The sequence below is a fragment of the Solanum dulcamara genome, chromosome 4, assembly GCF_947179165.1.
Source record: "Solanum dulcamara chromosome 4, daSolDulc1.2, whole genome shotgun sequence".
Lineage (NCBI taxonomy): Eukaryota > Viridiplantae > Streptophyta > Magnoliopsida > Solanales > Solanaceae > Solanum > Solanum dulcamara.
The window spans coordinates 16,398,093-16,409,651 of record NC_077240.1 but is presented as its reverse complement, the minus strand read 5'-3'; the positions used below and the strand labels follow the sequence as shown (position 1 = coordinate 16,409,651).

The following is an 11,559-nucleotide window of genomic DNA, read 5'->3' as shown; positions in this document are numbered from 1 at the left end:
CTCATGTCCCCGGGTTTAATGTACTTTACCTTTGTTTTTAGTAAAAAAACAAATAATCTTTTTATTAACTTTGTAGTGTTCTTTTGATTGATATTTCGGTTGATGAATGAGGTTTCCATCTGATAATATGTAGCTGGATTTGACATTTGAACTTTAAAAATTATTGACAAGTCAAACTAAAGTGGTTTTGTATTTCTTAAAATTTGAATTATATTTTTTTGAAAAACTATTAATTGATCCATTTAATATGTTAAAACCAAGTGTGTTTCACTCACTTGGTCTTATGTACACAAGTGTTTAAAAGACACACTGCCAAGTTCAAATATCTATTGTTCATTGGCTAAGTTTGAGAATCTATGTTACAATATATGTCAAGTTTAAGGAATTATCTAAGATATATGAAAGCCTTTCTTTTTTAATTAACGATAACTTTAAATATGTACTACTCTCTCTTTTTCACGCATTTTTTTTTTTAGTCAGTCTTAAAAAGAATAACACATTTTTATATTTAGTAATTTGAATTTAAAGTATTTGATGAAGTCACACAAATATCTAGCATATAAATTGAGATAGAAGCGGGGAGAATACTTTTTTTTTCGATTTCTAGCACCTACCGTAAGCCTGGAGAATTCAAATTGAAAGGTACAGATAGGGAAAGCGTAGATAGAGTCAACCAAGAAGCGTGCGGGAATTCGGCTTGACGTAACCTGGACGGAACGCTGTCTCTTGTCGGTCACATTATTCAATGCTAATGCTACATTTCTTCTTCCTATTTTACATACTACAAACTACAAACGCCACGCTCCTACACTATCAAATAGGCCAAAAAATATTTACAGATAAACGTACAGTTGCACTGAGTTAACACAATACATCGTACAGTTGCTCCACTTCATTCTACTCTAATTCATTAGTGTCTGCATTAGTATCTCCACTTAATACTGAATAAGGTAGTATATCTTAGAATTAAGTTTAAAATTATTATTTTACTCTATTTGGTTGAAGGTATAAATTTAGTTTATATCTTCAACCAAATAGGGTATACATTTATTCTCAAGCTTGATTCTGGATACTCCTTCCAACTTGGTGTTATTTTATTCCACCTGAGAGGTGGAATAAACTAGTTCCAAGATTATAATTACGGAATAACTTTATCAGCGAAAACGACCCCTGAGGACTGTAAACCTACTGTAACTTCCTCCAATATTCAATGTGAGACACTTATGTGTGCAGGATCACTAAATATGGGCACCAATATTGACAATCACCACATGGCTTAAAGAGCAGAAAAAATAGAATCAAGGAGTTTTTAAGAGCATTCTCCTTTTCAGTTAATGCAACAATGAGTAGTATTTTTAATATTTGTGCACACAACATACTCGCCAATGGAAACGAACATCAAACTAAAGTACAAAATGGTACAACATAGTAAAAATCTGCAGGTTGACTACCTAAGGTTAAAGATAAAAATTCCAGACGACGATGAGACCTACAGAACAACATAAACAACTGATACTTCTTTCTTGAATTGGAAGGTGTTTTTTTCTTATGAAATCTTTGCTTGGAAGTTTTCTTCTCAAGATCGAGATCTCACACGTGGCGGTGGTGAACGACTGCATTGGTAAAGATCATAACAAAATAAGTATATATAAACAGTTTGGACATGGATACAGCTTGAATAAACCGACCCCAGGGTGTGGGTGACGTAAGGATAAAAACCTAAAAAAGAAGAAGATTGTGAAGGGACCTGTGATATCTCTCATTGACGGGACTTTCTGCTCGACCATACTCAGGACTTCTCCTGGTCTGAAGCCTTGAGTTTAGAGGTGCTCCATGCCCATAGTCAGGACTACCCCTATCCCTTCTATATGGGCTAGGAGAACGCCGACGGTCATAACCTCTTCTGTCAGGTGACATATCACGACCTCTTCTGTCAGGACTGCGACCATTTCTCCTGTCATCATCGTCTCTAATTGCAAATTCTACAGAAATAACTCGATCCATGAACTTGCTGCCAAATTTAATCAAAAACCTCAAATGAGTAAAAATAAGAGTATACAATTTGAGTCATTTGAAAGAAATTATAATGTAGAATTGCAGCAGCCATGAAAAGGAGAATTGCAGTAATGGCATTTTTTTTTTGTAACCAAGGGTGTTGCCCAATAGTACATGAAGTGGAAGAGCATGAGAGGCCAGAGTTCAAATCTTCACGGAGACAAAAGTTAGGTGATTTTTCACATTTGTCTGAGCCTTGGATAAAGTTACCCAATACTAGTACTGGTGGGGGAATTCAGATACCCGTTGAAATAGTAAAGGTATGCACAAGCTATCCAAACACTACCTTAATCCACCTACCTCCCCCCCCCCCCCCCCCTCCTCCCCACAACAAAAATATAAATAAATAGTGGGAAGAAAGAGGGCAGTGAGGTTGCCTACTGATTTTCAATTATATCTACCTAGATTTAAAGGAACACCTACAATTTATCTCCAGAAATAAATAACATCATAGCAATGAACTGATGAAGGAAAAATGACCCTTCAACATTTTGTGCCTACAGTCTATAAAGTCATTTCCCTGACTATTTCAGAGAGGTTAATTTATTTTTTATAAGGTGAAATGGAGTACTCACTTAGCAAGTGTAATCAAATATTCCAGTAACAATGATATGTATGAATCTAGCTACAATTAAGGAAAGTACAATACTCATCAAAGGTCTTTCTAAACTGCTAACCTCATGTTTGTTGCTTCTAATGCTCTGCTAGCATCATCCACTGACTCATACTGAACAAACGCAAAATTCTTTCTGATTCGAACATTTGATATTCTACCATATGGTTCAAAATACTTCTCTATGTCCCTTGTCTGAGTATGAACTGGATCGAAGTTGATGACAAATAAAGTCTTTGAAGGTCTAGTATTTGCAGCAGGTTTTCTGGAAATTTCAGGCCTCCTACTACCACGATCCTGCTGTAACATCAACTTAGTCAGGTCAATTCTGCATATAACATAAAAAGAGGTGCCACATTTCCACACCAAACTGATGCTGTAAATATTATCTGTCATGGTGCTGCAACTTCAAGATTTAACAACATCATACCTTAGTCCATTCTACACGAAGCCTGCGTCCCTTTTTACCGAACTCTATCCTGTCAACTCTTCTAATTGCATCATCAGCATCTCGCTCGTCCTCCATATAAACGAAAGCAAATCCTACAAAACCAAAGTGCCATGAAATTAAACCTAAAAAATTCAGTTATATTTTTCATACATAAAGGTCAGTTAACATGCCTCCTGCAAATAAATATCAGCACACTACAGAATGCGACTAGATCAAACTTACCACCCAAACCCCCCCACGTATGAGGGGGGAAGGGGGGAAGGGGAAAGAAAAATCTGTATGAAGGAACTCAACAGCTGCAACTGGATCCGAGATGGTCATGCTATCTATGTTGAAACATGTCCAATATCGAGGACTGAGCAAAGGTCATGAGGAATGCAAAGGCAATGGTCTCAGTAAATTGTACGATGGTAGAACCATGGCAGATCATATTGGTTCGTTTAGATAAACATAAGAGTATGTATCTTGGACACAAGCCAAAAAAAGAAAGGCAGAGAATCCTTCATCCAGGAAGATCTAGGAATTTCCAAGTATCCTGCGCCAAAGAAATTATTGAGATTGGGAGTTCAACTACACAATAACTTGCTTTTACTCCGGATAAAACAATTTAGAGAGAACATTTCGAACAATCAGAAAGAAAATAATATCTAACTTTTATGAGGATGCAATTCAATAAACATAAAGCCATCTATCGAATCAAATACCAAAAACTTGAATTTCCATGGGGAAAACAACATACATGTATATGGAGAAAACTATTAAAAAGGAACAGATTCATTTATAAATTTGCCAAGAACTTCTCTACATAATCGTGGTCTAGTCCTTCAACAAAATATAATAGGTATCCTGGAAACAAATATAAGCACACAGTTTACCTTGACCCTTTAGGCTTCTATCTCTAAGAAAGCTTCCTTTCAAAAAAATAACCAGAAAACAACTTAAGGTCAAGAAAAAGGTAGTATACCAGATTTCATATCCACCCTATCAACCTTCCCATATCTTCTGAAAAGCCGCTCAACATCTGATTGGCGAGCGTCAAACTCCAGATTGCCACAAAATATGGCCCTCATGTCGTGTACTTTTTCCCCTTCAGTGAAAGAGATAGTGTAAGATAACCATTCATGGCAAGAGACATATTGATAGCCACACATAATTCCTTTAATGTGCAAATTTCGAGACAAGATTGTGAAAAGAAGATAGAGATCCTTTGTTTTTTAAAAAATTTCAGCAATTCTTGACATTTTACGTGTTGTCTTTCCTTATCCCTTTCTAGAGACAAACTCAACAAGGTCACACATTCATTACTTCAACATAGGTCAACTCAATAAAGCTAATATGACTACATGTCAGTCTTAAGTATTGCATACAGACTAGATCATTCTTCAAACTATCAAGATATCAAACACTACCACTTTCAAGTTATTGTATTTATATTTAATCAGTATGACTGATGCTGTTATTGAATTCAAATTTTCATAAAGGAATTTAACCAAAACTCAAGGCACTTAAAACTCTATAATTTTCAGAATATCTCACATGTTTTTTCTTGCCTCTGTGTTTAAATTGTTTCTTGTTCCATAAATTATATTGCACTTGGTTTCCCCAAAACAAAGTTTGTTCCTAAGAACAAACACAACTGTTATCAGTTTTTTTAATGACAATGGTGTCCAGACCAGCTTAAGCACACCTCGACTATCCACTAGGTACATGATATGTCCCACTAGTACAAGGCTTAGGCAAATTACAAGAAATCACCTAGTGTCTTTCCTTGTTATCTCTTGATCAAGTATTTAATAAATTCAACTTGCTAAAACATCTATTGAGAAAGAAGAATATAGCTTTTTCCAATATATGAACTCTCAGAAAAAAATAATTTACGCTTCTGCAGAAGATACTTTGGAAAAATGTGGTTCATTTAGAATGTTCTCAACTTAAACTTCTTTTGAACTTGAGAACTTGGCCAAATTGTTAATCAGATTTTCTAAATAGTTGATGAGCTAATGGTAAAGAGAAAACGTGTATCATAGGGCAAGTAAAGAACTTATAAACACTACCAAAGAAAATGGTTCCATGCCTTTCTTGACTATCGACAGCCATTCATTCCAACACCGAGAACACATTTTTTTTAAAACTAAACTGGGTTATAGAATCCAAATCAGGTCAAAAGGATCTTTTTTCCTCTTTTTTTCAGAATGGGCTGAAATAAACTATTTATCCATGATTTCTCATTACAAAATTCAGCACTTTCTACAAGAAGATACTTGAAATCCTCACAACTTTAGTTTATTCAAGCCTTCTCTTTTTCAATTCTATGCACCCACAATGCAGCTCCCAAATTTTCAAACTACTTTTTCCCTTTCCGAGTCAATGCAACTCGGCTTCTCTCTTCTTCTTTTTTTCCCCTTCTATACTTGCTTTCTCTATCTGATTTAGCTTAGTGTTTTTATGTATTCTTTTAGTATCCAAGAAAGAGTTTTTTGCTTTTGTTCAAAAAGGATCAATTTCCAGAAAATATCAATTTATCATTTTTTTTGTCTCATGGAAATAACAAGCTATTACTCATCTTGAAACTGATAAATGTTTAATAAAATCGGAAAAACCACCAAACATTCTTTACAGTTAACAGTCATTCGAAACATAAAGTTACGGCATATCAAAAAAATGTAATGTATAAATTCATAGACAGCAAAATATAATGGATCTTTTGATTTAAACGAACAGAAAAAGAAAGTTTACCTGAAAATGCAACCTTTGTTTTTCAATTTCGGGCCAAATAATAATAATCTGAAGATAGATAAGAATAAGGAGAAACTTATAAGCAAAAAGCTCTAAGTAAATTCTATTCTTCTGCAGAATCCACGGAAAAATCGTACCTTTGAAGCTTTTTTTCGCAGCCAAATCAACGAAACCCAGAAGATGGATGATGACAAGATATTAGATCAATTGTGAGAACATAAAACGGCGTCGTTTCTTCGTTGGACAGGTTCAATTTTTTTTTGGGCTGTCCTGGAATTTATATCATACTTATTGAAAATTAAAATCTCATTAAAGTTTGAAGTTTTGAACAGTGTTTTAAAAGATGGGGTATAAGTTGAGGCGTTTTATGCAGTACGGAGTGAGACGTAAGCCCCGAGACATAGGGCGTAAGTCTCATGGATCTACGGGGCGTACATCTCATTTATATATAATTTTATTACTTAGAAAATAAGCAAAAGTAAAATGTTCAATGATTTTATAAATAAATTTTAATGAATAACCAATAATATAAAAAAATATCATAATTATTACTATATGGGAAAGGTATTCATAATTAATAATATAAAAAAAAGTATTATGATTACTATTTGAGAAAGGTAACAACTAACAACACAAAAAAAATGATAATAGCCAAAATAATCTTTAAGATAAAATTATCATTCATCTTCATGTTTACTAGTTCTTCTCACCCTCAATTAATATTTGTATTGAATATTATTTATATATTTTAAAGAAGAAAGATAAAAAGTGTAAGAGTAATGACAAAAAATGAATAAAGTTGTCTCAGGAACATAATGCTATGAAAGATAAATCCTATTAATTTCATACATGATTATCTAAAAAATTGTTTATAGTAATGTCATTTTCTGTATGAGTTTATTTATACATTTTAGAATAAATTACTACAACCTGAAAAAATATGATAACATAAAATATAAATCATTACAACAATAACAAAAAGTATGATTTAAAGCAAAAATGGATTAAGACCAAAAAAATAATTAACGTCCGGAGCATACGTTTTTACGCCCAGAACTTACGTTTTTATACACGAGGCATATGCCCCAAATTCTAGGACTTACGCCCTATGGATCTACGACTTCAATTTGCGCCCCGGAGCGTTCTTGATACGCCCCGCCCCGCCCCGGGGCTCTCCCTGAAAATGTTTTTTAATACACTGATTTTGTGGGATATATTTACAAGAATTATTTAAAATTATACTATTTAATTCTATCTTTCTTGTTAAATTATTTTTAAGTTTTGTCAAATTGATAAAACTTGTGGGTATTGTTTGATGGAAACTTATCGAAATTTCACTAGTTTAGAAACTAATTATTTAAATATAATCTAGTTTATAATATTACGAATCTTACCAAATTTTGGTGCTTCCGGATACTTAGAGATACATGTATCTTGGGATACATGAGGTCAAAATTAAGTGTAATTTGCTATAGATACACTATATCTAAGTAAATTTGCATGTATCTAAATATATAGACGAATCTCACTCGCATCTCTCCTATGTATCTGGGATCAGATACATGTGAATCACTCTAGATACATACAAATATATGTATCTAATGTGTATCTAGTATGATTCACATGTATCTGGAATACATGATTATCTCGCTTGCCTCTCTTTTTAATTTAGTGTATCTGATAGTAAAAATACATGTATCCAAATATATCTTACTTGATATATGGTAGAAAAATACTAATTAGTGGTAAGATACATAATTATTTTAAAATATAGATAGAATTAATATAAATGGTATGAATGCATGGTTTCCTTGTTTGATTGTTCACAATTTCTTTACAGACTTGTAAGATTTGAGTAGTTGACCATTTTGATTTTTAAGGCACTTATTTAAAAGATAGCTACTTTTTGTAAAGTATTTAAATCTTATGCACTGGTACTATAAAGTAAATTAATGAGTTAATTACTTAAATAATATATTATATAGCATTAATTATGAGTTTTAGTATATGTTTTACTTTTATCAAATATAGTTATATTTTTCTTATTCAAAAATAGCCAAAAAAAAAGAATAAAAACATCCTTCTCTTTCTTTCTCTCTCTCTCTTCCCCTTCTCTCTCCTTATATTTTCTTTTATGTCCGTTTTTCTCTTCTTTTTTTTTCTTTTTTTTTTAAAATAATAATTAATTATCCTAATTTAAAATTTAATTTTGAATTGGGTATTATTGCAAATGATATTTTTACTACTCTTTACACTAAAAGATTTTTTTTATGAATACATATATAATGCATTTCTAACACATTTTTAATATATATTAACATATAAACTAATTTAAATAGTGCTTGAATGTTTGAAATTCAGGTTTAATAGTTTTTGACATTATTAATAAAAAAACAAATATAAACGGTAATTGTAAAATATTTTGAATTCAATATATTATACATATTATAGGCATATTTGAATGCACGTGGTGAATATATAACTAATATATTTAAATACAATAATATATTTTCACATAGTTAATAAGAGAATAAAATAAAAAATAATTATAATACATTTTGAATTCAATATACAATACATATTATAGGCATATAATACAATACAATACATATAATACATGTGGTGAATATATAACTAAAACATTTTAAATACAAATATATTATAAGTATTATGTGTGAATTTCAAATATTTCAGTACAATTTAAATTAATTGTACGTTATTAAAAATATATTATATTTGTTGAAATAATAGTAATCGAATTTATAATAATGCATTATATAGGATTCGAATTGTATTACAATTATTGTTTATTTTTAATACACTTTCAATACAATTGTAATACAATTTTTCAAAGATATAACTCTTTTTTTCATAGGATTCACCACCACCAAGCCATCGGACTATCAGTAGCTCAAGTCAATCCTAAATTAAATCACCATGCAGCTCACCCATAACCATCAAACTCCATTTTCCCATTTTTCCGATCCAAACACCATCATCAGATCTGAACACTGGAGAGAGTTTTTCATTTAGATCTAAACATTGATTTTTCATGAAGCTCACTGGAGTAACAAACACCTCGGAGTTATGTCAAATTAACAACGCCACCGATTTTATGTTCTACACTTCTACTTAAGCAACGGACATAAAAACTAAAATCTTTTTTGGTTCTATATAGTTATAAATTGAATGGTGAATAGAAACTGGACATCATCGATTTCAAGGAGCTCGTTGTAAATCCTAATTTTTGGTAGAAATTTAGTGATTTTTTGATTTGGTTATTGTGTTATTTCTTGTTGATTAGTCTATTTGGTGGTGGTGTGGAGATGAGAACGAAAAATGAGAGTTGGAATTTGTTATTCGTTGTTTTGTTCGTCGGAGAAGCCATCTCCGGCGAGGTTGGCTGGATAAAGAGAAAGATAAGGGGTTAAAGGAGGAGGGAGATGAGGGGTTGGAGAAGAAAGAGAGAGATGAGGGGAACAATACGTGATTTCAAGGTAAATTAGATTATAGCTGTAATAAAAAAATAGGAAAAACTACACAAAATAGACCAAGGGAGTAAACTATTTACTTAAACTGGACCTACCCAACTTATTTACCCTGATTGGACCAAAGGCCCAAAGTAATTACAGCACTGCCCCATCCCTTCATCGCGTGACTAGGCCCATTTTCGTCTTCGCGTAACCTTCATAATATTGTTAGAGTATATCTATACTATGATGGTATCAAAAAATAATTGAGCAGTATTTTTACTGTAGTGTTTTTCCCTTCATGATACTATCAGAGTATATATACACTCATATATACTCTGATGGTATCAAGAAGTAATTGGACAGTTTATTCAGTAATTAGTTTTTTTTTGTCTTTGATAACATCACAATATATATATACTCTGAAGGTATCAAGGATCATTAAACATTTTCACTGCAGTATTATTCATACCTTGATACCTTCATGATACTGTCAGAGAATATATATACTATGATAGTATCAAAAAATAATTGAGCAGTGTTTTTCACTATAGTGTTTTTCCCTTCATGATACTATCAGACTATATATATACTCTGATAGTATCAAGAAGTTATTGAGCAGTGTCTTTCACTGCAGTGTTTTTTCCTTGATGATGCGCACGAACTAGTTGATTTTCCTTGATGATGCGGGTGAACTCCTTTTTGAGACATGAAAGTAATGGGGTATCCAATGATAAATAATTTTCCTTTTTTGGGGTATAACAATAATTATTCCTAAAAAAATATCCAAAAAAAAGTAATAATTAATCTAAAACCATATAAAATACGAACAGGCTTCTTCCATCTTATTCTCATTCTCATTCTTCTTTCTTTTTCCTGCTTCTTCTTATTGCTATTGTTCTTCAAAATTGCCGATAGATAGCACTATGTAAAGAATAACTTTAAATCGAAGGAGGAAAGTGTTCAAATTAGATTTCAATAGATAACGCATATCATAGTTCAAATTAGATTTCAATAAATAACGCGTATCATATATTTATTGATTTGATGTAAACACTCGATATATATTGTTAGTGTGTGAACATTTTAACATTTTATTAAATTGCAATTTTAGCAATTGTCCATTGATGACATTTAATGTCATCTTTATTATTCTTTCTTTAGTGCATAAAAATGTCTTTCATTATCATCTTTATTTAGTGCAAGACTAAATCATTCCATTATGTATTTTTAATTTAATTATCACTAATAAGTGGTGCACTAAATCATATTATTATGTATTTTTAATTTAATTATCACTAATAAGTGGTGCACTAAATCATAATGGTGCACTAAATCATAATGGTACACTAAATGATGATAATGATGGCATTCTATTATTTTTTCATCTTTTTATGATTTTCTCTCCTATAAATAGAGAGGTCTTCTTTGTTTTGAAGGGAGAATAAGAGAAGAAAAATTGAGAGAGTTAAGTTTATATAAAAAAGAGAGTTCTTATTAGTTGAAGGGAGGTGTTCTTTGTGTAGAGCATTAAACTCAACTCTTGTCCAGAGTTTGTTGAGTTACATTTTTGTGATAAGGCTGTTGTATCCTGGAGGGGACAAGTCAAGAGGACTACTGCTGGACCAGTGAAACGATTTACTGCAGTGGGCTTGAATCTCCTTAAAGAGAGCGAGATATCCGCGCCTCAGCCAAGAAGTGAAGTTAATTTCTTCATTTTATTTTTTAATTGTAATTTGTAATCTTATAATTTCTCCAACAATTTTTAAGGAGATTTCAATATGGCTACAATTGAAAAATCCGCGGATATCAAGATGGGAGATCTAAACAAACCATTTCGGTTTAATTGTAATCATTTCAAGAGATGGAAGGGTAAAGTACTTTTCTACTTAAGTCTTCTCAATGTTTCATATGTGTTAACTCAAAAAAATCCTAATAAAGTTGACATCCTCTCCATGAATAACGATGAACTTATTTCTCATCAAGAGAAAGTGGAAAAGTACAATAATGATTCCTACAAGTGTCGGTATTATATTCTGAATTGTCTATCTGATAATTTTTATGATTATTATGATAGAACTTACTCTAGTGCAAAGAAAATATGGAAAGCATTGCAGAGTAAATATGATACCGAAGAAGCTGGAGCAAAAAAATATGCTGCTAGTCGATTTTTTCGTTTCCAAATGGTGGATGATAAATCAGTGATAGACCAAGCTCAAGATTTTATAATGATC

The 11,559-nt window shown here is 31.8% G+C and overlaps 1 protein-coding gene across 2 annotated transcripts; it reads right to left on the bottom strand.

The window, feature by feature from the left end:
• Window positions 1-1,293: 1,293 nt before the first annotated feature.
• LOC129886638 (serine/arginine-rich splicing factor RS41-like) lies at window positions 1,294-6,081 on the bottom strand. 2 transcript variants are annotated; one of them, XM_055961413.1, is made up of 7 exons: window positions 5,993-6,081; window positions 5,856-5,903; window positions 4,084-4,206; window positions 3,099-3,211; window positions 2,733-2,965; window positions 1,748-2,011; window positions 1,294-1,613 (listed from the first exon to the last, which is right to left on the bottom strand). In XM_055961413.1, exons 3-7 carry the CDS (start codon window positions 4,187-4,189, stop codon window positions 1,577-1,579), a joined length of 753 nt encoding a protein of 250 aa, XP_055817388.1. In that variant the 5' UTR covers window positions 4,190-4,206; window positions 5,856-5,903; window positions 5,993-6,081; the 3' UTR covers window positions 1,294-1,576. The 2 variants fall into 2 exon arrangements, with proteins under 2 accessions (XP_055817388.1, XP_055817387.1); XM_055961412.1 differs by having other exon boundaries at window positions 2,733-2,968; window positions 5,993-6,080.
• Between the last annotated feature and the right edge of the window lie 5,478 nt (window positions 6,082-11,559).

Excerpts from the sequence above, each read along its gene's own strand:
- LOC129886638 (XM_055961412.1), bottom strand. The coding sequence starts at position 4,189 with ATGAGGGCCATATTTTGTGGCAATCTGGAGTTTGACGCTCGCCAATCA. Across the intron at positions 3,212-4,083 it reads TAGGGTGGATATGAAATCTG|GATTTGCTTTCGTTTATATG; the intron begins GTATACTACCTT and ends TTGGTTTTGTAG. Across the intron at positions 2,969-3,098 it reads TTCGTGTAGAATGGACTAAG|CAGGATCGTGGTAGTAGGAG; the intron begins GTATGATGTTGT and ends TTGATGTTACAG.